Raw genomic sequence first — 25,653 nt, forward strand, 5'->3', positions numbered from 1 at the left:
GATATTCAGATACTTTTTTATATTTATATAGTAGTTACAGTTGAACATTTTATAGCCATACAAATAATGACATTTGTGTTCTGTCAAATGTCAAACCAACAAAAAAGGTATACAAATAATAAATCCGGGGTTTCGAGATTCGTTTTATTGCGCGCCGGCAAATCTATCATTGTTTGGTTTTGTTGCAGACATTAAAATTAACGCGATTTTAATCGTTAATATGATTTATATCTTGAAGTTATCGGAGTTGAAGTAAACGTATGTTGTCGATTATTGATTTATTGTCATTTAACATGTAATTTTGGACTATATTTAAGTTTGTTATTTTTGTTTTAGAATGGATTGGCTTTTGACCGGATCTGGGATATTGGCTTTGCTGTTTTCTCTACTTTGGCCATGGTTTTGGTCTCTAACTTCATTTTCATTGCTAACAATATCATCATTAGTATTTGGTTTATGTTGCGCTATTTGGGCACACATTTATCTATCATCACAGCACTACACACCAACCTGTCTTCTGGAACACATTGAGAAAGATCTGCAAGTGTTTCGGGAAAATATAAGTGTAAGTTGTTGATATTGTATTATAAGTTAAAACCTGTTGATATTGCATAATTTTAACCATATTTTAATAAACAGCTCGAAGCCAATGCACTTCAATCGTGTTAGTTTATTGTTCAATTTTTCGGTATCAGTTTTTCATAATATATAGTATGTTTGCATGTTCTTGATAATAGTTAAGATTACAGATGTAGACCATTTGTTTAGGTAGTTTTTTTCCTAATTATCTACAATTGTATTGCTCTGAGAGAGTATAAGTTTTGGTAAATTGAATTTATTCGCCATTTTTATACTCCACACTAACGGGATATTGATGAATCATAAATATTACCAAAAACTGGCAGTAATTTTATTTATGTCATCAACAATTCTTGATATAATTCCATTGTATTTAGGTAAAAATGTCATTTTCATAGAAGTTATAAATTAAAATACTTGGTACACGACCACTTATTTATTTGAACAATCAAAGCTTTCACTCTCTAATGGGCATCTTTGGTCTAGTAAACATTATACAGTGCCAAAAACATTTATAAAAAAATATTGTCTTAAGTACATTTAAAAACTGAGTCGACAGCGATTTGACAATATATCTGTGCAAAAGAAAGGCACAATGTTTTGGGATATGCGTGTTGGCAGTGTACAGTAAAGGCGGATTTAATTATATAAAAATGTTTATTGTCTTACTGTCGTCATGTACAGGGTCAAGCTAAGGGGGTTAAAAATGGTGAGTTTTTGAATTCTGTCTATTGATTTATTAATATTCTATTGCTTTAATTTTTGTTATTATATTTTTTTTTAGTTTCTAATCTATCTAATTTTGGACCTTTATTTTCTACATGTTAAGTTTTTGGATCTTTTGATTCGTCTCAATTTTGTTTAAAACTAATTTAAAGTATCTCTGTTTAAATCATGTCTGAAGAAACATCCCCTTTCTCTTCCTTAATCTCTCCTCCTTTCATCTTTCCTCTTTATTCCTTTTACCCATTGAGTAATAGTATTGCTTTCAGGTAATTTATATACAGAAACAGTTATTTCTACTTTTGTATATCTCTAGCCATAGAATTAAGAATAGTCCAGAAACCGCATACGCACATCAAACAGAAGGCGACTAAACTACTCACAAATGAGTAGGTTTACGTTTTGACCTATTAGTTTCTTTGCAGACGTCGCTCAACTCCTGATTTGAATTCAACTTTGCCGTGTTGAGTCCTTTTAAAGTGTAGAAATACTGCTGAGATCTTAAAGTAACAGGATGGCATCACATTTCATGTGTAATTAGCAAACTAATGTTTAAGTAGCAAATGCATTACTTAAAATTTAATCATTTTTCCATCTGTCAGATTGTCGAAGAAACAAAATAGACATTTCGTTAGTGCTGCCAAGGTAGTAATTTTTTTACCCTACTTTGCTCATTTAATGAAATAACTAATGAAAATTAGACCTCGGATTAAACAACGCCGTGGGGTACATTTGAACGACATTATCTTTAAAACATCAAATATTATTTAACATGATATAAAAATGACAGTTTTATGTAAAATAAAATTAGTTTTATATTGTAAGTTCAAAGTTCATTAATTCAATTACTCTTATTAAATGACCCTTTACTTATTTACTCTGTTGTGTCAATCAATGCTTCTGCGTGCACAATAACATTTTAGAGAAATTAACAGATTGCTTTTTTTTTACCTTACATTTGTGTTATGATTATTTTTTTTCCCATCTAGCAACATTACGCGGCGACATCACGAATGCGCGCGGCGAAAGTAGGGCATAGTGGAGGAATTATTGGACACAGTCCGATGTATTCAAATATGATTCTATGCTCCTTCTGGACTATTCTTAATTCTATGTCTTTAGCCTTTTTTCTTTTGAATATGTTTTTTAACTTGAATTATCTAAATAAAACTTTTATTTTATTGATTGGTTGAAAGAAATTGCCATTTGGCAATAAGCTCCTCAATGTACAATTTACATTATGTAAAAAAAGTTAAATAAATTTTAATAGGATTTATAGTTTGATGGTTTGAAATGTCACTGTTAAGTTTATATCAAGCTAAATGTTTTTTTAATGTAAGTTTTATTGCCCTTCCGCATTGTCCTCCAGGGCTGTTACATGTTGATTCATAAATACTACTTTGTCAAATTTGTTGACCTGATTAATTGATGTTTGGCCATAAGATTTTTCATTACAAAACTAAACTAATAAATTACCTTTACCTAAATTTGGTTTTATTTTGTTGCTATAGCTTGACTAACCTTATGTGGCAGTTAACTAATTTTATATCTAGATCCCTATCACTTCCCACCCTTCTGTTCCCCGCACCCCGTAACTTAGTTGCAAGCATTCGTTTGGGGTGGAACATTGTGCATTATTTCTATGTTTACTTCTATAATTAATTCAATGCTTTGCCGAGATCATGCTCTTATCAAAATGCCATGTAAGTCATTGTAATTTAATTTTACCCACTTTTCATTTTTGCACACGATTGAGATACTTAATGTATTTTTCTTTGGTTTTTTGTGAATTGAATTATATTAGTTACCGTTAGAGGGTGAAAGCGCTGATTGGCCTAAAAGTGTTTTAATTTGCGAATGTGAATATTTAAGTTATTACCATATATAGTATAGCAGTAATTGATTACATACAGAATTACAATGATTTTTAAATGAAATGTTACGCACCATATTATATCCTTATTTCACACCTTTAACCCATTGCAACATAAAGCCGGCGAATCGCCGGCCCAGGTCAATTTGTCACAGACTAACAAAGCTGGCGATTCGCCGGTTTGTCTTTGAAGTGATTTTTTTTTCATTAAAATTGAATGACAATAACTTTATTCATAAAAATGAAATAAATAAGTATATTTCGGTTACTGATTTCATAATAAAATGTAATAATCACCATTTATTTCACATTATTTATTACAAAATATTAATTCTTTTCGTCTTAAGGTTATTTTAATTAAAAAATATGTCAAAATTAAATAGTGTGTTGTAGGAACAAATAATGTGATCTTTACTAGTGGTGCAATGGGTTAAAGAAAAAATGACACGGTTAACTATATAAAATATATTATAAATAAATTTATGTGCTGATATGGTATGCCATATTTTTTTTTTTTTTTACTTAAATGTGCACTATTCTTTGTTCTAGATTGAACCCATAAAAGCTTCCAAAACTCTCTCTGGTCAACAATCTCATTTACCTGTAGTTTTCGGGAGAACTGTAGATGGTCTATTGCAGCAGTTAATCGATCTTATTCTACGGGATTTCCTTGTGTCTTGGCTAAAAGAATATGCGTTCAAGCCCGAAATCACTATTGAACAGTTCAAAGAAGATCTATGGGGAGCAGTACAGGATCTCAACGAGAGAATATCACGAATCGATGGGGATAAGCTTATTGCTTGTGATATGGTTACTAAAATCACCTTGCATTTTGAAAAGATTCGAATCGCACAAAGCTGTGTGTAAGTGTTCTTGTTTTGAAATGAATTTTTGAAAAGTTTTAGCAATATTAATCATATTTTCGTTTTGGATAAAGGAAGTGATCTTATTGTTACAAATTCAGTAATTTCTCAATTAGTCAGTGCTTCGTTTTATTTATTTTATTCACTAAAAAGGCTCTATATAAATTATTCTAAATTATTATTACTACTGCAAACAAAAACAATCTAGAAAAGTATACATATTATCTATGCTGTCTATTAATATTTCAATTAAATTTTTAGTGCGGAATCAAACATGTCTCCAGTGTTTGCCTTGTCTCCATATTTGATGTCTCCCATTGCGGAAATGAATTTTCTAAGGCAAATCAGTGAACTATTTATAATGTTTTTACTTCCGCGCTGTTATTCTCTCGCTCCTGCTACACATTTGTTAAGAGAAGTCTTGACTTGTAAAAGTAAGTGAACTCTCTCGATTTTATACAGGTACGCATGTCAATAAAAAAATAAAAATCTGTTAAAATATATAAATTTTGGAGATATTTATTTATTTGGATTTTTAAAAAATAACCATCCAAAATAAAAGGATAATATTTTTATATAGTGTGTAGTTGAAATGCGTTGAATACATCATATCTACTAGCTACACCGCAGTAAGCGAGGTTAATAAAGCCATCAAAACATTGAAATTATTTCCTTTATTATTTCTTTAGTTTTTTTTAGAATAGATGATAAAAAATTTAGTGACTCTATCTATATTTTTAACTGTAACTGGATGCATGTACAATTTTTTATACTTATTTTTATAATTTCTGTTGTTTTTCCTACTAAGATTTTTTTTTTTTAATTTACAAAATATATGCATGTTGATGGTTAAAGAGTTATGTAAGGAATGATTACAAACCACTCAGAATAACGTTTAAATTATTTTTAGTATTTAAATAGTATTTTTATGATTCTTTTTCTTTACAATCTTAATATTTGTTCAGTATTCTAATTGTTAACCTTTCTAAATCATTTTTAAATATTTATCTATTGAGAGAAAAATATATATAAAATTCAGCTCTCGTTATAATATTATGTGAATAGTTTTCTGAATAAATTCGAAGTACATTCCTCCACATACCTGAAACCGTTTTAAAGACCGTGGGTCTTCCTATCAGTTTCACTCGTACAAAAATTCAATGTTTTTTTGTCAATAAACGAGTTTCTCTTTCAAAATTTAATTTCATATATATCGCGATTTCAATTGAATTTAACTCTACTATTTTCACTGCCCTTTTATTGTGGGTTTGGCAAATTATATGGAGGGCCTTTGTCAGATATTGTCATTCATCCTCATAACCATAATATTGCAAACGCGAATAGTAGCAAAAACTTTTATTTATTCAATCACAATAACCTTTGTCCATTATTGTAATTTTATAAATTTAATTTAAACAGATTGGATTGTTATCATTATTAAAAAAAAAGTTGACTCCGACGCCCTTCACGTCACCAAAGTCACCAAAAGATAAATCCCACAATCATGCATGTAGCACTGCTTATTTAAAGGTCTAAACTACTTCAATTTAATCAAGTCTCAGTGAAAGGATTGTTAGTAGGTAGGTACTATGTTTAACAATTTCAACACCAAGGGTTAGCAACACTACTTCCCTTTGATGGGAAAGGACGGCACAAAATATTAGTTCAGTTTATTCATACTCAGAGACATTTAAATAATAAAAAGGGTTAAAAGACATTAAATTAATTAAAAGGGTAAAATAACTCCCCTTTCAATCAAATTAAATGTGTATCTTAATATTATTGACTCTTTACTTACTGTTGTTCTCTTCAGTTTTACAGCCAGCTGTAAATATGATAACTGAGCCGGACTATTTGAACCAGAAGATTTTGAGTTATTTAGAAGCCCAGAGAGCGGCAACTGCTGTACACAACAGGACGCACGAATATGCAAGAAGCTTCGAAGATTTTCTCAAACTTATACATAATTGCAATGATATTGACACATTGAAAAGGATAAGGTGATTAAATTACTCATTTTGCATTATAATACGTTGACAAAAAAACTACATTGTTCTTACAACATTTTAATAAAACATGATTCATGTGATGATATTGTAATGTTTATTGTTTCTTCATTTGCTTTATGGAGTAATGCAAGTTAATATAACACTTCATGTAATATATAAGTTTCGGCTATTTAGTATTATCTGACACAGGTGTAAAATAACAACTAACATGTTACAACAGAGATGGAGAACATTTTAGAGAAGAGAATAAGGAAGTCTGGATACTAAATATTTTTTTGCATTTTTATGATTTACCCAAATATTTAAATTTTGGGCCATTTATTTTAGTCGTAAATAGCCTTGTTAGAAAATGGGAAAAAAGTTGTAATGTGGTGAGATTCGAACTTTGGACCTCCTGATCCGGAGTCCGCGACACTGCCTACGGGACCATAACCCGTCTCATTTTTAGTTAGAGGGCTTATAACCAGTCATTGTCTGGTTTATGTAGCCACTTTATGCACTGTAATATTCATCATTCTGCCTGTTTATTTGTGTTCTATGTTTAAATATCCATTTTTCTTCAGCTCTTCCATCTGTTGACTTTTGTGAGATTAATGAATGTTCTAAATTTGTTGCAACAGAGAGGGAAAACATTTTTCAGAATGGAATATGAAAGTCTAGGCGTTTACAGGCAGGGCAGGGCTTATGACCTATCATTGGCTGGTTTAAGTGGCCACTTTACACACTGTATAACATTCACCATTCTGCCCATGTTAAAACATCCACATTTTCTCAACTTTTTCATCTGTTGACTTTTCTGATATAAAACCTTTATCCTGTGGGTGAGATTCATCCGGCTGAACCAATTCACCTACTAGGTAACGCCTGAAAACAATTTTGAAATTTTTATGCTTCTTCTTTTGTGTTACACAATGCATGAAGTGGCCACTTAAACCAGCCAGTGACAGGCCATAAGTCCTCTAAATGCCTAGACTTCCATATTCTCTTTTTGAAAAATTTTTTTTTCATCTCTTTTGTAATATGTTAATCTTAATAACCCGCTAGGTGGTATAATATATCAAATTTCTAAGTAAAGTTTTGTGTGATCTCAAAAAAAATAGTTCGTTTTTAATTATGATTCATACATATTATGATCATGAGTTTTCAACGAAAAAAAGCATTTGAGTATAAATACATAATATAATATGTAATTCGTAAAGATTACGTATAAATTACTTGGAAAAGGATGATGATGAGTGTTTTAGACTCACTCACAGTGTGACGAACTCGATACATGTAATATGTACCCCGTTAAGCAGTCGATGTTCTTGTTGAACAGTGCATGTTTGTTTAGTAAATTGAAATTTTTCTTTGTTTTAAGTGTTAAGTTTCTTTTTGTTTGTAGATATTATTCAGAATATTTATTCATGCGTCACATTCTGTAGATTCAGAGCCATACTGCGAAATTTCAAAGGAACATTTTTTGTGATGTCTTTTTGAAAATAATTCTAATGAATTTTTTGGAAAATGGCGTTTTTAATTAAAAAAAATAATTTAGATTAAAAACGTATTTGACCAATACGCACTGGACGGGGAGAAGGGAAGCGGCTGGGTAGGGGAGAGGTAGAGGTTTGTGGAAGGGCGGCAAGTCTGAGGAATAAAGGATTGTTGTTGTGTAGTTTTAAAAAAAATAAAATATTATTGTATTTTAAAAAGTTTGCAATGAGGAACGTTCGTAATACCAATACCAATTAAATATCAAGTTATTTTAATAATATAAATAAATTATGACTTCACACAAACATAAAAATAGTATGGAAATAAACCAAGATGTTTTTTTTTATTTCAATTTTATTAACACAAGCAGTATGCTTATTATTAGCTATACAATTTGTAAATATTAACTTTTTATGTAGTATCAGAGGGCGCCCTGGAAATTGCATATTTTCTGCAAGCTTATCATGATTTGATTCATAGCTACTTACAGCTGTTCCAAAACATCCTGTCAAATAGTAATCTGTCAAACAGGAACAATGTTTTGTATTGATTGCATTCGTTTAGAAAATGTACATTCGTAGAGGAAAGTGGATCCAAAAAAATGCCGGGCGACTAGGAATGGATACGGGGTCGACGCTTTGGCTACCTATGCTGTATTAAAACAAATAATGTGAACAGTCTCATTGATTAATGGATGGGAAAAAGTGGGTCCAACCACTTAAAATTTATGAAACGCATTGTACGCATTGAACGCACAAATTAACAAACACGCTTTCCAATGTGTTTGTTAATTTTTAGGTTACATCACTTTTGAGCTGAACGCCTCATAAAGTGTGATACTGTTTCTCTTTTAGGTATAACATTGTAGCAGAGATAATGCAGGCAACTACTCTACAGAACATGAACAGGGCGAGGGGTGTAGAAGTAGACGTGGGCACTGAGGGTGGCAGCGGTGGAGCGGGGGGCAGAGCAGGTGGGGCCGGGGTTGGGAGGCGCCAGGTGGCAGCAGCCAGGAAGCTAAGAAGATACATCTCACAGCTGTCGTATGCCAAGGGACAGTGTGAATCAGCTCTAACTGCTCTCGGGTGGGAAGGTCCGTTTCCTTCTCACGATTCTGATAATGCTAAGGTATTCATTTGGATTTATTATTTCTTGAAATATTTATTTTGTGAATTCCGTGAAGATGGAGATTTAATAAAATATTTAAAATTATGTATTGGGTGTAACGTTTCACTAACTATAATATAACTATCATATTTAACTATCTTGCTTGCTGTGTGTTAAATAGAACCAGAACCCTGGACGAGTGTTTTTGGCTCGATGGCTGCTCTCAGGTCAAAGTCCTGAATAAAGAAATCGAGTGTAGATAAGTCTGCCTCATTATTTAGTAGTTGGCGCGTTAGCCTACCTGAGGTCCTAGGTTCGATTCCTGGCGGGGTGGATTTTATTGTTCCTGGACTGATACCTGAAGCGTAAGACTGATCACCTTACCTTCATGTAACAGGTGATTGAACTATACTGCATTTGGTTTACAAATGCAGTGCTCTATGCACCACTGGGTGTAGAAAGGGGAATGATGATGATGGTACGGATTTTGTTTATAGTTAAATAATCATACCATGACATTTGATGTAAAATCTTTGAATTATAACTTTTTGTTGTTATAAGCAACCTTCAGAATAAACTGATGCTTCGAAGAAGATCTTTATCCTTTCTCATCCATATTCGTAACCGGTTTTCTAGCGAGTTGGAGTAAGTTCACAGGCATTAGTTGTTCCAGGGCCCGTATTCCAATGGGAAGTTGACTTTTATCTTAAATTTTATCTACAAAGTAAAATAAAGTTTTCTGAATGAAAAATATAATATTTTACAATTTTTTTTTTCTAAACATTTTCAATTACAGGTTACCGACGAATTTTCTTAGCATTTTCATACATAAATATTGATTTTTCGATATAAAAATATTAGTCAAGCTAAATTATGTCTCGTCTGATTAGTATAGCCATCGTGTGCTTTAATTAAACTCAATATGACTTCTATGTTTGATCTGTTGGCTTTACGGTAATCAGTGTGACCAGAAATGACAAATTAATAGCTTGTTTTTGTGTCAATGTTCGAATAATTGGCGCGCATGCATGAGAAGATTTATGAATGTAGAGAAAACAAGATCTGTACATTGCGTTCTGTCCTCCCAGCCTGCTTCTATGCCCAAACGGCATGATGATTTGTGTTTTTTATTTAAGCACATCACCTTTGCTGGTATACGTGCAGTATGTATGTGTATACCTAGCCAAGAGTTTAAACGATCGTATCTACCAAAAGTTCCCTTATTCACAAAACTCATTTTACTTCTTACATTTTTTTATTTTCTTGTAGGTTTTATCGCTCGGTACAATCTTAGAAAGTGTACTGGGTCGTCGCCACCTCTCGACATTCTTAGAAACTCTGTGTTCCCAAGGTTTAGTGGGATACTGGACAGCCGTAGAAGAACTTCGATCTAGTCATAGGAGTAATTGGCATCAACTTGGGGCTGAGATATTTTACACATACATACGCTCTCCCAGTGCGGAAATTAAAGTTGATAAGGTTTGTGTAATTTTCTTTACTTTATTTGCTCGCTATCTTTAACCACAGAGGCATAGTTTATATGTTTATTAATGTTTTAGGAAACTCGCAAAAGAATGGAAGCCTTTCTGCTCGGAGACAAAGGCCCGGAAGTGTTTTATGAAGTCCAACAAATGGTCATCAATACCTTACAAGATAAATACTATCAGTCATTCATTATCAGTGAACAATATAGAAGTTTAATCAAAGCGCTGGCTGATGATGAAAATAAAGGTTTTTTATTTTATTTAAAGTAATAGTTTGCTTGGCCTGTATTAAGGCTTGTCAGTAGACGGGACAGGGAGGATATGGAAAGAATTTATAAAAAATACTCCACAAAACCCAGATCTGATATTGAGAAAAAATGTTTCTTTGATGTTTTTCTCGCTCTTTATTAATAATAAAATTCACATTTGGAGATATAGAATTGTAAAATAGTACTTGCCATATAAATGCCTTAATCCTCCCTTACCTGTGACGTGTAGCTAGTACACATTGCATAAAATAACTTTAATATCTCTATAAATATAATAAATACTGAGTTAAAATTTTCAGTATTCTTCCGTTACACATTTATATATCGGTTAAAATAATTTATTATTAAATAATAAATACTTATTTGGCACAGAAAAAGCATTGAATATCAGAAATCGGAGATAAATCACCTATACAACCAATATGTCGCAAGTCGCGGCGTATGAAGTAAAAAAAGTACTGAATCACACACTCTTTAAGTCTTTCTCTCGATGCTACATGTATATTGACGAGCGAAAGACACAATTTTACACGTCACATAGTCCAATAACCAAGACCTAGTACACTGCACTGCCCGATACCACTAGCTCGAGCTCCGTTGTGCATCATCTGACTTATTTTTCTTGTTTTTAGCATTTAGATTAAAAATATTAGCATTTTCGACTTCAACTATAAATAATTGAAGAGATTATCTATGAATATGCTATTTTTCCCATTTGAAATCTCTCAATTTTGCATGTGCGACAGCACTGGAACCCGAGGATGTTTTTGGCACTGTAGGGGAATGGTTAATCACTATTATTGCTGTATTATTTACTTAACCTAATATTGTAGTGTTGATTTGAACTAAATTTGGTTTGAAAAATTTAATAGAGCTTGTATACTGGCTAGAACACATCTGTTAAACAGTGAAAAAAAAACATTAAACAACAAAAAAGATGAAGAAGAATATAACTTGTAAATAAAACTTTTTATTAGAAATTCAAATTTAAGATTTATTGATATTTAATAATATGTTAATATTTTTTTAGACCAACAAATTATTGAGAGCTCCCCCATGGAAGAGAGACAGCTATCGGGTGATTCTGTATCCTCTAATGACAGTGCCATCGGAGCTCTAAATGTTGGTGAGCACTCAAGCTATGCGCGTAAAAAGTTAGAGCAACTTCAAGAAAGATTTGATAACAAAACACAGGTGGACATGAAATAGAAAATAATATGCTCAATGCATTATTATCATTATGTTTTCTGTAAAATAAATTTTAATTTGAATGTATATTTTAATAGGCTCTGCAAGCATTACGAGCATCGCTCAAACCGGAATCAAAAGTCTTGGAGCTGCTGCAGAGAGAAGTTGTTGCTTTAGCCGGGGAGAGGAGGCGGTTAGAGGCTCATTTAGCTCGAGCGCACACCTGGGCGCAGCATCTAGGCAAATGGAGGGCCACTGTACAGAGTGCAGAGGTAAATTATAGATAAAGTATCTAATTAATATTTGAAGTCCTAACTACATTATTTTTTATTTAAAACAATTGTTATATATCACTTATTAAACTTCAAAATATGCACATGACATAATTGTACCGTCACGAGTTTGCAAACTCATTCTGCAGAGTGATTCTGAACGCTCTTGAAAGCATTGCTAGCACATAATTAGTATGTAAATTACATATTAACAAAACTTTCTCTACCACTTAGAGAGTGTTCAGAATCAATTAATTAGATTTAAACATAATAAAATATAGATAGGTATACAATTCAATATTAATAAAATATATAGTGAACAAATTTCGGAAATCTTTAAGGACAATTTTACATGATATAATAATAATGGATCAAGGAAGTTATGAACTTTATTTAAAATCACCTTATAAAATAATTGTATTTCTTATGATCTGTCACCGGCTGCTTTATTTGATCACTTCACACACTGTGTATTGTTATACATAGTTTTTACATCAAGTTTCTTGAATTATTCTATTTGTTGTATTTTGTGGAGCAAAAGAGCTGGAATCTTCAGTTTCACAGTTGGGCATCTAACCAACTGCGCCATGTAGCACTAAATATTCTTAAAACTATAGAAATTCAATTAAGTCTCAACCTAGGTAAGTGTAGAAAACATTTGGATTGAGAGACATTCTTGTATTTAAACTTTTATTTTTATTTAAATAATCTTTTTTCTCTTAAATTATTAGTTTGTTGATTCAATATGTTTATGTATTTTAGATAATAGAAGAATCACAGCCTCCGCAGTTTGTTTTGGTTGTCCAAAAAGATGAACCCTCAGGTGATGGAGAGGAAGAAGATCCTGAAGCCATTTCAACTGGTTGGGTGTTGTTGAGGTCTTTGCAACATTTTCAGGTAACAATAATAATTTTTTTAAAAAGAAGTTCATGAAATATTTTAAACTTTTCAATAGATTTGTTCCTAACTCTAGTTAGAATAAACTCTAAATTAATCTTTATACAAACAACAATAACAAACTCTTATCTGCACTATTTATATCCGAAAAATAAAATAAGGCGGTGCATTGGTAAAGTAAATACAGCCTATCTCAATCATCTGTTACCGGAAGATGAGGTGATCAGTCATACGCTTCAGGAGTGCAATTATGAATCTTCTCTATCCCCTGGAGAGTAGTTAATTTAGGGATATTTATTTTTTCCATGCGACAAATTTTTGCCTCATATATGGCCACACTGATTATAGATAATAAAATATGAACACGTGAAATCTACGATGATTTTCATTTAGAACATTATTGCGACCTTAAGAATTACCCGAAACATTTAATTAGGTTGAAATGACCAAACCGTATTAGTTTTATTTCCTTTTTTGAAGCAGTTTTATACACTATTTGACATTTAATCATCAGTGTGGCCATTATATGAAGCAAAAAGTCGTCACATTGAAAAAATAAAAATCTTCAAATTAATCACTTTCTAGGGGGTAGAGAAGATTCAGAATACCACCACTGGTGCAGTTCAGGGGCAATAAAATATTACAGTGTAAAACCACCTTATAAACAAATATTTCTTGTCAACCCTCGACCGCGGACTTATCCCCATTCTATTTCCCTTTTCAGGGTTTTTTTTTTGAGTAAAATCATTCCAGGATTCTGCTTCTTTTTCGCAAACAGAACTGTATTCTTTATCTAAGCACACACAGAATCAAAAGAAACCTTATCTTTTCTACAGACCAGCAGTTCTTAAATGGTGTTCCGCGGAACCCTGGGGTTCTGCGGAAAGGTTTTATTTATTTATTTCATTTATTTCATTTATTTATTCAGATATTTAGAACATTACAGAAAAAGACCCAATTCATTCTAAATACAATAATAAATCACAAATTACAGTAGATAATTATGTTATTAAAATAATATAACAAAATGTAAAAAGAAAAATTAAATGTTAGAAAGTGCTTTCCTAAGGGAAGGCCCACTGTCGTGAAATATGTCGACATCCGAGGCGATGCGATTAAGTAGCAAGATTGCCCTACCAACCGGCATAACCATTGGCAGGTTGGTTCTGCATCGCGGTAGGTAAAACAATCGATGCTGTCTTTGTCGAAGATAGTTATCAGGTACGAACAGACCTACATCCATCAGAATTTCTGAGTTATGTATGCGACCACCGATCACCTGGAAAAAGTGAACACCCAAATGAACGTCCCTCCTCCTCCATAATGACTGATAGCCTAGCATTCCCAGTAAAAAGTCAGTTGGGAAGAGCCAAGGATAATATCCACACTCTTTAAGGTACAGATAGCGCAGAAATTTTTTCTGCACTCTCTCCACCATCAAAGAGTATCGAGTCTCATGTGGCGACCAAATAATGGAACTAAACTCCAAACGACTTCTTACCAAGGAATTATACAATGTCCTCAAAATCTGAGTGTTAGAAAAGATCTTGGCATTTCTAAGAACAAAACCAAGCATTTTAAGGGAGTCATTACATAGATTAACTATATGAAGATTAAAAGATAACTGAGCATCAAACAACACCCCGAGATCTCTGGACGTTGAAACCCTTTCAAGTCTTACTCCGTCCATGAGATAACGATAGTATATTGTTTTGGATGCTCTTGTGTATGCCATTACAAAACATTTGGAAACATTGAAGAACAATTTGTTTTGTTTGCTCCATTGAATTATATTTTGAATGTCACACTGAAGTTTAATACAATCAGAAGAAGTCAGTATTTCACAAAAAATTTTTAGGTCGTCAGCAAATAAGAGAAAATTACAAAATTTTATGACTTTACCAATATCATTTATAAAGATTAAAAATAACAATGGTCCCAAATTAGATCCTTGAGGAACCCCTGAAGAGGTATTAAATGTTTCAGATTGATACAGTCCATATGACACATATTGCTTACGATCTGTAAGATAATTTGTGAATAGCTTCAGAAGAATGTCGCTAAAGCCAATCCTCTGAAGTTTCAGAAGCAAAAGTTGGTGATCTACCTTATCAAACGCTTTGGAAAAATCGTTGTACGAACAGTCTACTTGAGCACCTTTGTCGAGTGACTTAGTGACAAAATTCGTAAACACCATCAAATTTGTATTGGTTGAACGCCCAGGCCGAAATCCATGTTGTTCGTTTGATATGAATGGTTCTAATTGGGGATAGACAAAATGATATATCAACCATTCAAATGCCTTTGCAGGAGCAGATAAAATTGCCACCGGCCTATAGTTTTCGATACATGTTTTATTCCCTTTTTTAAACACTGGAGAAATTTTGGAGATCTTCCATAACTCCGGAAAGACACCTGTTTTTAAGGACAGATTGAAAATAACAGTTAGTGGTTTTTTGAAAATGTGTACACAACTCTTCAGCACAGCGGTTGGAACAAAATCGGGACCAAGTGAACAAGTGTTCTTTAAAGAACTAATAGATTTGAAGACATCAGTTTCGCTGAAATAATCTATTGAAATATTTTGCGAGCCTTGAGACGAACTTTGTTTATTTAGATGCACCTCTTTATTCGGAGTAGAACAGTAAACAGATTTAAAATTACTAGCAAAAGCATTCACAATATCCACATTTCGAACGTCTTGACATTTCCAGGTCATAGAGTCCATGATCCCTCCATCCCGGCGCTTAGAGCCAATATATCTCCAAAAGTCACTGGGATTTCGCAAGATATTTGATTCGATATCGGAAATATAAAAGTCAAAGGCTGCATTTCTTTTCTGTTTTACCTCGGTTCGAAGATTACTAAAAAGAGAGTAGTAGTATGGATCACCAGAAGACTTCCACTTACAGGGGTTACAGGGGTTCCGAGAGTTAGTTACTTTTATCGGTACATAGTTTCACCTTTGATGCTGCCCGCACGTACAGAAGCCATTCGCAAATCAGATTAAACCATCAATATTACTGTGTCAGAATTTGATCAATATTATGAATTCGTCCTCTCTAAAACAAAAATCCAAATTTGAATGCCTTTTGGATTGAACTTAAAGACAAATACCCTGCCCTGCAGTCGTTGAGAAGGCTATCATGGTTCTGCTACATTTGTATCGACTTACCGATGTGATTTTCAAACAAATTCAGAACTAGATTGGATGCCGCTCCAGAGCTCTGTATAAAATTGCCAAACATTTAATCTAATTTTAGTGCAATTATAAGTAAATCTGTGAAAAAAAAAAAAAAATTTCTCATTCAATATGTAAAGGTTTTTAATTCAAAATATATTTTTTCTTTTCAAGTCGAACATTACAACATGCAATCAATAAGGTGTCATGGGTCTGAAAAATAACATTTTTGACAATTTACTTTTTTATTGTCGAGATAGGGTTCCACCAAAGGTCGATCAGTTTGTGTTCCAGAGCCAAAAAAATTCAGAACCGCTTCTATAGACCTTTATTATTTTTAATTCTGCGACTCTCCATCCTCAGATTGTGGTTTTATTATTATTTAATTATGACAAACAAAATATTTATTTATTTTTAATACACTGACATATACCTACAGCTCTTAAAAAATGCAGGTATCCAAATGGATGTAGTCCAGATCTTAGATTACCTTGGTGTCTTTATAACCATTATTAAATATTTTTTTAGGAGCTACATAGGAAACTACGCCCATTGTGTTCTGGAATAAAAAATCTGGAATTACCTTCCAATACATTCAAATTTCTGTTTGGGAAAACTGACAAAAATGCTTTGGAAAAAGCTAAAATGCAAATACAGAAATACCTTGATGTAAGTTTTTTATTCAACAGTATTTGAAAATAAATTTAGCTCCTTACAATCAAAGTTTTTTGGTTTTGAAATTTTCACAATAAAGTTGTTTATTTATTTCTCAAATAAACATGGATCCCGATGAGCTTTAAAGGAAATTTTTGATAAACCAACCGTAAGGTTTTTTACTTCCTTTCTATTGCGTTCTCTCCTTTCTTCCTGTTTCTTCATTTTTAACTTCATTCTTCTTTTTTTTCAAAATTACAGTTTTGATTTATATTATTTTTTCAATACTTTTCTTGTTATAACATTTTCTTTTATCTTTTGTTCTTGCAGTTTATATTAGAAGATGAACATCTCAACCAGAGTGAAGCTATCTACGCTTTTTTAAGTCCAAGCTCTGAGCATTTGAAACACAACATGCCTTCCCCCAAGAAGTCAAGATTTTCTTTTTCTACACTTTTCAAAAGGTATTTTATTTACTTTTACGCTTAATGAACAGTTAGTGCACTACAATAGTAGTGAAAGTAAATTTAAATATACACAATAATAACAATGTAAAAATGCAATATTTACATTCATAATCTATTCAATTTTGCCGATGGAATGATACATTTTATCAGGATTGCAAGTAGCTTACTATCGCCATGAAAGAAAAACGATGACCAGTTAGTCTATGCAACGTTATTCCAAGACAAGACGAAAAGCAAACCAAACTAACCATAGATAAAGCAAGTCGGCATTTAAATAATTAATTTCAAATTTATTATTTTTGACATCTCACCTTACGGCTTACTCATTTTCAAATAATTTTGCTCATTGTTGATATATTGTGTATTTTTTTCACCATGCTTTTTAAAAATTCTGGATGAAAAATAAGTATCCTATTTCACTTCTCACCTCTCCGGCTATTCTTGTGCAAAAAATAGGTCAATCAGTTGCTCTTCTAAGACGTGAAGGAAACACAAACAAACACACTTTCTCATTTATAATATTATATTAGCATGTATTTGGATAGTGCTGAATGTTTTTTAAAGCAAAAATACAATTTTGTTTACATATTAAGGTACATGTAAATGGGATTCCAATATACGTATTATAAACAAAGCATATTCATGGTTGTATAATATATTTAGTTTATTTTGAATTTACGTTTATCTTGTCTTGATTTGATCAGAATTGCATGTTGTATCTTTTTGTGACTCTTTGATAGAGACAATTGATTTTTTTTTAATTAATGTGTCAGTCTCTTATCTAAAAGCTGTTGTCCAATACGTTGCCAAATCATGTATGATATAGGTATATTAAACAACAGTAATAAACTATCACACCGTTTCTCCATAGTAGGCAAAAAAGATAGAACATCACATCGCTCTATCTTTGCCTACGGACCTCGCTTGCTCTATATTCAAATACTCATGCATATCTTCAAGTATTTGTCTAATTTGATCATGCCATATGATCAGGTATTTTGAGATATACAAAAATACACTTCTGTGATTTGAGATTGTTGAACTAGAGAAAAAAAATTATACTTAATCGCATAGCCTCGGATGTCGAAATATTTCACGACAGTGGGCCTTCCCTTAGGAAAGCACTTTCTAACTTTTAATTTTTCTTTTTACATTTTGTTATATTATTTTAATAACATAACTATCTACTGTAATTTGTGATCTATTATTGTATTTAGAATGAATTGGGTCTTTTTTCTGTAATGTTCTAAATATCTGAATAAATAAATGAAATAATATTTCTTTATTTTTCAGTGGTAGCAATGATAGTGCTCCAAGAATCGACCGTGGCGAGTTACCGATTCGTGAATCTGGTGAAGATGACGAGATATCTCTTTACCTGGACGGGGAGAGTGGGGAAGCGGGTTCTAAGACTGTTAGTAATGGTGGTCGGGGTATCCTGGGAGTGCAGTCAGGAGCTGATGACGGAAAGGATGGAATAGCCGAGCCCCTATACACTCTGATGGGAGAAGTGTTTGATATGAGAGGAGTATTCAAGTGGCTTAGGAAAACGTTAATCTCATTTGTGCAGATTACATATGGTCGTACTATTAATAGGTACATAATTAATTCAAACCATTTTTGATATTTTGAATTATACTTGATACGTGAAATTAAGTAAATTATGATCATTTTAAGTACAGTAATAATTTAATTGCATAAGTCACTATCGTATAATAAATATAAATATTGCGTTGCCTTCAATAATTAAAAAAGAAAGAGATTGCAAATCCCTATGTGAAATGACATTTATTCTGTTTAGCATAGTTGTAGTGTATTTAAAGCATTTTCATCGATATGATTATATTTTTCTACATAGTGTCACACTTATAAAAATCATGGCATCGACTATGTGCTTGTAACGAGTCTATGTAATTATACGTTATTGGTATAAGTATTATAAATATCTGCATACAATTTCCCCAGCTTATAAAGTTGATAAAGTTATGTGCACAAATAATATTTTAGAATAATAAATTTTAATCAATTCCGTGCTTGTACAAACTAAAAGGTATTATAAATAAGGCCCTGTAATTCCTTTTTTTGGACATGTAAAGTCGAGCTTGGTTATTACAAGTATGATGGGGCCAATTGAATTTAATCATTATAAGCATTACTCATTGTACTAGAGATAGGTTTTTTAAAATCCATATATGCAATGGCAAATAATCCATCCATGTATATTTGCCATTGCATATTTTTACCAAGGAAACAAATAAACACAGTAAAATCCCCAAATTATATTTTTTAAGGGACCGACAAAAAAAATGTAAATTTCCCACAATGTTGACACTGGGGATAAGTATAGAGAAAACTTTTTACCCACCTCAACATTTTTTTATTTCACAAATATGTAATTGCCAATTTTTCTCAAATTGAGACACTTCCTCTTCTTAGTAGACATGTTCATAGGATTAGTTTTTAACTAATCTGATATAACCCCCTCCTAATGTTTATTACTCATTGACCATTTCTCTCTATTGAATCTGCGCCTCATGTCTGAGGAAAGTGATCACACTCGACTCCAGGCATGGCTCTTCTGTGAACAGTCTCCCTCCATCTAGAACAGTCTGTGCTGCTCTGTAGGCATTTTGTTGCTTTAGTTCTTGTCCAACAGACAATTTTCAACAAAATTGAGTTAAGTATACAGGAGTTCTGAAAAACCTTTATTTATAAAACTCAAATGAAAAAATGTTTTCAAAAAATTGTTTAATGGGTTTTTAAAACTAATTTTGTCTCAAGTTGTGGTCATTATTTATGCCTTTTCATAAAAAAAACTTAATAGCTCATTTTAACCGAAGCGACGATTTGTCACTGATGATTCTGGTGATTCAGCGACCGAGCCGCTCCATTTTGTCGGTTGACGCCCATGCGACCTTGTCCCTTCGACACTTCCCAGGAGAATAGTTTTCTCCAAACCATCAGAGTTCCCTCTGTAAATATGTCCAAAAAATTGTAGTCTTTATTGATCATAGAACATAAAAAAAAACTGAAAAACATTGTAAACACCCTCGAAACAAGGATGTCATTCATAAACTACAAAAGAAGTTGTAAATTGTAATGTGGTGCCAAATCTGTACTTACCAAGTTCACAAAGCTTGGACTTTTTACATTCAATTTAAACCATATGTGTGATGCTTCGTCAATGTTGTTGGTGAAAACACCAATTAGGTACATGAACACTTAAATAGTGTCCTAAACGTAATTCAATCCTGACACACAGTGGCATCAGTCCTAAGTTCGCCGCCTGTTTGGATTTTATTGGGTTCTTATGTTGAAAATTATGTTTTTAAACAATTTGAGTTTTTGCTCAACTGTTAATGATATTTTTGTTGGGTAAGTCCGAGAAGTAGCTTGCACAACAGACCTCGAGGCCCAATTACAGTAATGAATTACAGCTTAAAGCAGGGCTTGAGAAAAATCACATTTTAATTTTTGTTTTCTCATCGGAAATCAAAGCCGGAACCTTCCAAGCATCTTAACCACTACACCACGAGGCCGCCATGTAAATACAATTGAATAAATGTATGGCGAAAACAATAAACTAAAATGTCAAGGAATATTTCCTCATTACAACCGAAATCTCGCTATTTCTGTGAGGGTTATAACCGAGTTCGATTGTATTTGTATATCCTTGGTTTTTGTGTTTCTATTTAAAAGTATATTATGAAATAATATTAATGATGTCAATTGTTTTAGGCAAATTCGAGATACAATAACGTGGGTATTCTCTGAACCCATGCTCCACTATTATATTAGTATTATAATGAAGTCGTGGTGGCCCGGAGGAGTTTTATCACAACCAATAGAAGATCGAACTCCGCCAATCAAAGGTATTGGTTTATATACAAATACGTTTAATTTTGTAATAATTTCCTTAGCCATCTGAAATAATTAAACGATTAAGGGTACACGGCTTAAATGGGCTCATTGCATTTTTTCGATTTATGAAACATTAATGGTTTTTTTTTTTTCCTGAATGAGTTCTATAGAATGGTTCAAATCTGGTTCCTTGATTTTGTAAATTGTCCAAAATGAATGTGGGGTCAAGGCTGGCAAAAAACAGTCCAAATGTGACAGAAAGAAAGTTCAGTAGATTTTTTTATTTGTTAATAGACTATCAAACCAAGTCAAATTATTTTTTTATGTTTGTGTGTTGTATTATCATCTCTACGATTTTTTGAAGTTTTGTAATTTTTTCTTTCACTAGTTCTCTTCGGTGAATTGCCCTGATTCGTGGGTTGGCTTCTCGAAAATCGGAAATCTATCACAACACTATCATTGGTTGATTTAGAAGAACTTGTGACATCATTTAAAGTTGTTATTTTTATAAATTTTTTCGTGCATTTTAGAGAAATTTTTCTGTACAATTAAATGCTGTAATTTTTACCGCCTATAAGAAAATATTTATATCTAATTTCCTGTAGAACTGAACTTCTTCATTGCTGTAACGATATTGTTTTTGTATATTCAAGAAAGGGGTTTTTTTTTATTCAAGTATGTAAATATTTTTGTTAATTTTTTTGTGATTGTATGTAAAAATATCATCATCATCAGTCCCTTTCCGCACCTAATGGTGCAAAAGGCACTGCATTGGTACACCAATCTCAGCGTACCTTGATCATTTTTGTTACATGGAGGAAAGATGATCAGTCTTATGCTTCAGGTACCAGTCCAGGGACTATGAAATGTTCTATTGTGAAAACACCCTTTTAAATATATATTTCATATCAACCATGTCGGAAATCGAACCCGATAACTCATGCATGGTCGGCAAACGCGATGACCATTACACCACGATGCCGACTGTAAAAATATATTTGACATTGATTGAAAACATATTTGATTAAAAATGTGAACCTAGTGTCCCACAAATAAGGTCTTTATTCTTCTTTTTGCTTTCCTGTAAAATATGTTATTTGTTAATGAGCCTGTTTTTGCCATGTACCGTTCATTTGTATTTCAGTAAACCATTGAAAACTTACTACAAAAATACTATCATTACGTTTTAATCATAAACTAATGAGACCGTCTGTTCATTTATTTTCTCTCGGATATAGCGATGTTAGCTGATTCTAAAGATATGTACTATTTGAAGTTATTAGAAATATCATAAAATTTCAGATGAGACTAGGCACCAAGCTCGTCAACAATTCATCAATAATATTCCAGAAGTATTGACAAGTTTGATGGGAGCACAGTCTGCCCAGAGAGGTGCACAGAAAATATTTGATACTTTACAAAATCATATGCAGAACAAACAATTGTTTTATGTAAGTATTTTCTATTGTTTATAACCTCTATGATACATAAATACTTTTTATATACAACTCTGTTAAATAGAACACACTATTGAAAGTTAATGTAGGCTGAATGCTATCTCAATGTAATCTTTTGGGCGAATATTTGGCAAAACTATTTACAATATTTGTACAAATGTCGAGATCCGTGCTGAATGCAATGCAAGGTAATAAACATTATCAACAAAATTAGAAAGGGGTGAGGCAATGATTTGAATATGCAGTAGGGCCCTGACAATCTGGATAGGCAAAAAACAGGACCTTGGCACATTACCGAGGCGTCCGGATTGTGGTCTGCAATACTCAAATGGTAATAAAACATATATGTTTAACATTAGAAATTTAACCTGGTAAGGGCTATTGCGTCACAGCACAGCATGTGTGAAGATGAATGGGTCATTCACATCGTGGTTTAACATTCCTAAAGGAGTCAAACAGGGATGTGTAATGTCACCATAGTTGTTCAACATATACATCGATAACTGAAAGAATTGAAAGATTTAAGAATGGGAGTAAAAATGAGTGGTATAACTGTCTTCTGTATGCTGACGATTCTGTGCTTCTTGCTAGCAGCAAAGAAGACCTGCAATTCTTGGTAACAAAAGTCTATGATGTATGAAAGAAAAGTGATTTGCTTATAAATGTTGATAAATCGAAAGTGATGGTTTTTGAAAGGGATAAAAATATAACTAAATGTGAGATCAGTGTGAACGGAGATATTCTGAATCAGCATGCATTATCGGCAGAATCAAGCAAGGGGTGCTGTTTTGGTTTGGACATGTAGAGCGAATGGACAGCGAAAGAACGGCTAAAAGAATCTACGATGCGAATGTTGATGGATGCAGAAAACGAAAAAGACCGAGAAAGACATGGCACGATCAAGTCCATCAAACACTTGAAGATGGACATATCAAGAGTAGGAATAATCGGCGTGCGTGCATGAGCAGATGTATGAATGTAGAGGAAGCGAGGTCTGTATGCAAAGACAGAGTGATATGGCGTTCTATCCTCTCTGCCTACCCCTACGGAGAAACGGCGTGGTTTGTTGTTGTTAGAAATTTCTTTAATTATCATAAGAAAACCTCTACAATTAATAAACATGTAGGAAGGTTGTACGTTTGAAATGAAGATAAAAAACAAAAGCTTAAGTTGTTGTCTTAAAAAAGTTTGTAATACTCTTCTGCTTATATTTTTCCAACTTTATGCTTCCCCGCGAACGCCCCCGCCCCATCCTTCCGGATTACCGCGATTACCGGATAAGCGGGGGTTCGGATTAACGGGGCCCTACTGTACATATGCACCGAAAATGAAAAACACATTGAATGACCAGATTAAACAAATACTAGACGATGGAAACATTAAAAGTCGGAATAATCGGCCTTCATGCATGAGAAGATGCATGAATGTAGAGGTAGCTGAGTCTGTATATAAAGATAGTGGTGTGGCGTTCTATCCCATTTGCCTGCCCTGGAAAAAAGGCATAATTGTTTGTTTTCAATACACATTTTTTGAGTACAGGGAATATAAAGGTTAATGAATAATCTAAAAATTTTATTATTTTCGTACATTTATAAAGTTGATAACATATATCATTTTACATTTTTTCAGGAATTGTTTGAGGTTTTACTGGTCGAAGTTTTTCCTGAACTTAAGCAACATATGTAAATACATATATTTACTACGTACAAACAAATATGGCGATAAATATTGGATAAGTATTTACATTTAATTTTAAATCTAAAAGGAAATCGGAATCAACAATGCAATTGTGAAGTGTTAAAGTTTTGGTAGAATAAAGAAATCAATGTTTAATAATTGTTGCTTAATATTATAATAATATGTAGGTACTACATAATGAACTTGCCTATGAATATTTTTCTAATGATTTTTAAAGGAATCTGTCTTTAAAGTCTATAGAATGTTGTGACACACATGAAATTAAATTGTATTGCGACATCTTGTTCTTAGGACTATTGAATCACAAATGCTTTTATTTTGAATTTTTTAATATTTTTATATATTTTTACATATACATTACTTCAAAAGCATAATGTATGTGCATGTGACATCACTTTAGATCTTACATTGCACATTGTAAAATTGACAGTGTATTGTATTATGCAAATGAAGAATTTAATGGTTTTTATAATACAATATAAATTTACATATTAATAAAAATATCTTGTACTCTTTGCAACATGTAAGTCCAATATGACTAAATACAGTTGTACATTTTCATTCTGCAATTCAAAGTTCCGTATTGTGATCTCGTCGGAAATTGAACTTTGAATTCTTGGGTGTGTTGGAAGCATTTTAGCCATTATACTACAGAGACCACCTAGCAATAAATCATAAAAATTTCAATTTTATTACTTTTTATTGATTTTAATCAAAACAAACTACTTTGAACAATGTCATTAGTTCTTCCAAATTAATCAATGATAAAGTGTTGTGATAGATTTCTGGTTTAGAGGAAGCCAATTCACCAGTTGGCAGAACTCACCAAAGAGAACTTGTGACGTCATGTGCGAAGTAATTTCAAAATTATGAAACTTTATAAAATCATAGCGCTAATAGCACAATAGCATAATATATATATATATATATATATATATATATATATATATATATATATATATAAATATATATTTATATATATATTTATATATATATTTAAATTTGGCTTAGTTTGATAGTCTATTAACAAATATAAAAAACAACTGAACTTCTTCATTGTAATTGATTGTCTTATTTAAAGACTTATTCTTTTTTATATTGCTTAATATTGTTGTCAGCATATTGCGAAATATGTAAGACTGATGTTTTTTGTGTTGTAAAATTTTCAAAAAGCTTTTGGAAACATGACAGTACTTTGAAATATCTACCAGTAATCTTTCAAAAATCACTTTACAAAATCTGGAAAATAATAAAGTTGATAATAAATTGGTGGCAAGTTTTAAATATTAAAATAATAATAATAATCCATGGATTCTGTCAACAGTTTAAAAATGAAAATACCTTAAAATGACCTTCGTAGATTGTATAAAAAAAATATTTTTAATTGAAATTTTAATCCATTTGAAAATGATGCTTAAAGTATAAGTTGAATTGATTTTACATTCAGTGTGCTGTATAACAATTTAAAAGCACTGATTTAAATAATCTGTTTTTTGAGAAATATGATTTATTTTATGTTCAATTCAAAATATATGTAGGATACGCTAACTATTAAGATGTATTGTTATATTTTGCCAGTACTTCTGACATGATGC

The 25,653-nt window shown here is 32.2% G+C and overlaps 1 protein-coding gene across 1 annotated transcript; it reads left to right on the forward strand.

Moving 5' to 3' along the window:
• Nucleotides 1-82: 82 nt before the first annotated feature.
• Nucleotides 83-24,182, forward strand: snz (sorting nexin snazarus). Its single transcript, XM_088226936.1, has 17 exons — nt 83-258; nt 337-565; nt 3,725-4,038; nt 4,300-4,472; nt 5,852-6,038; nt 8,378-8,651; nt 9,900-10,109; nt 10,190-10,361; nt 11,414-11,577; nt 11,670-11,843; nt 12,606-12,740; nt 16,450-16,590; nt 16,906-17,039; nt 18,336-18,638; nt 20,781-20,914; nt 22,206-22,354; nt 23,990-24,182. Exons 2-17 carry the CDS (start codon nt 338-340, stop codon nt 24,044-24,046), a joined length of 2,949 nt encoding a protein of 982 aa, XP_088083062.1. The 5' UTR covers nt 83-258; nt 337; the 3' UTR covers nt 24,047-24,182.
• The last annotated feature ends 1,471 nt before the right edge of the window (nt 24,183-25,653 follow it).

This window comes from Micrasema longulum, unplaced genomic scaffold (assembly GCF_059751315.1).
Source record: "Micrasema longulum isolate JH-2025_06_02 unplaced genomic scaffold, ASM5975131v1 h1tg000480l, whole genome shotgun sequence".
NCBI lineage: Eukaryota > Metazoa > Arthropoda > Insecta > Trichoptera > Brachycentridae > Micrasema > Micrasema longulum.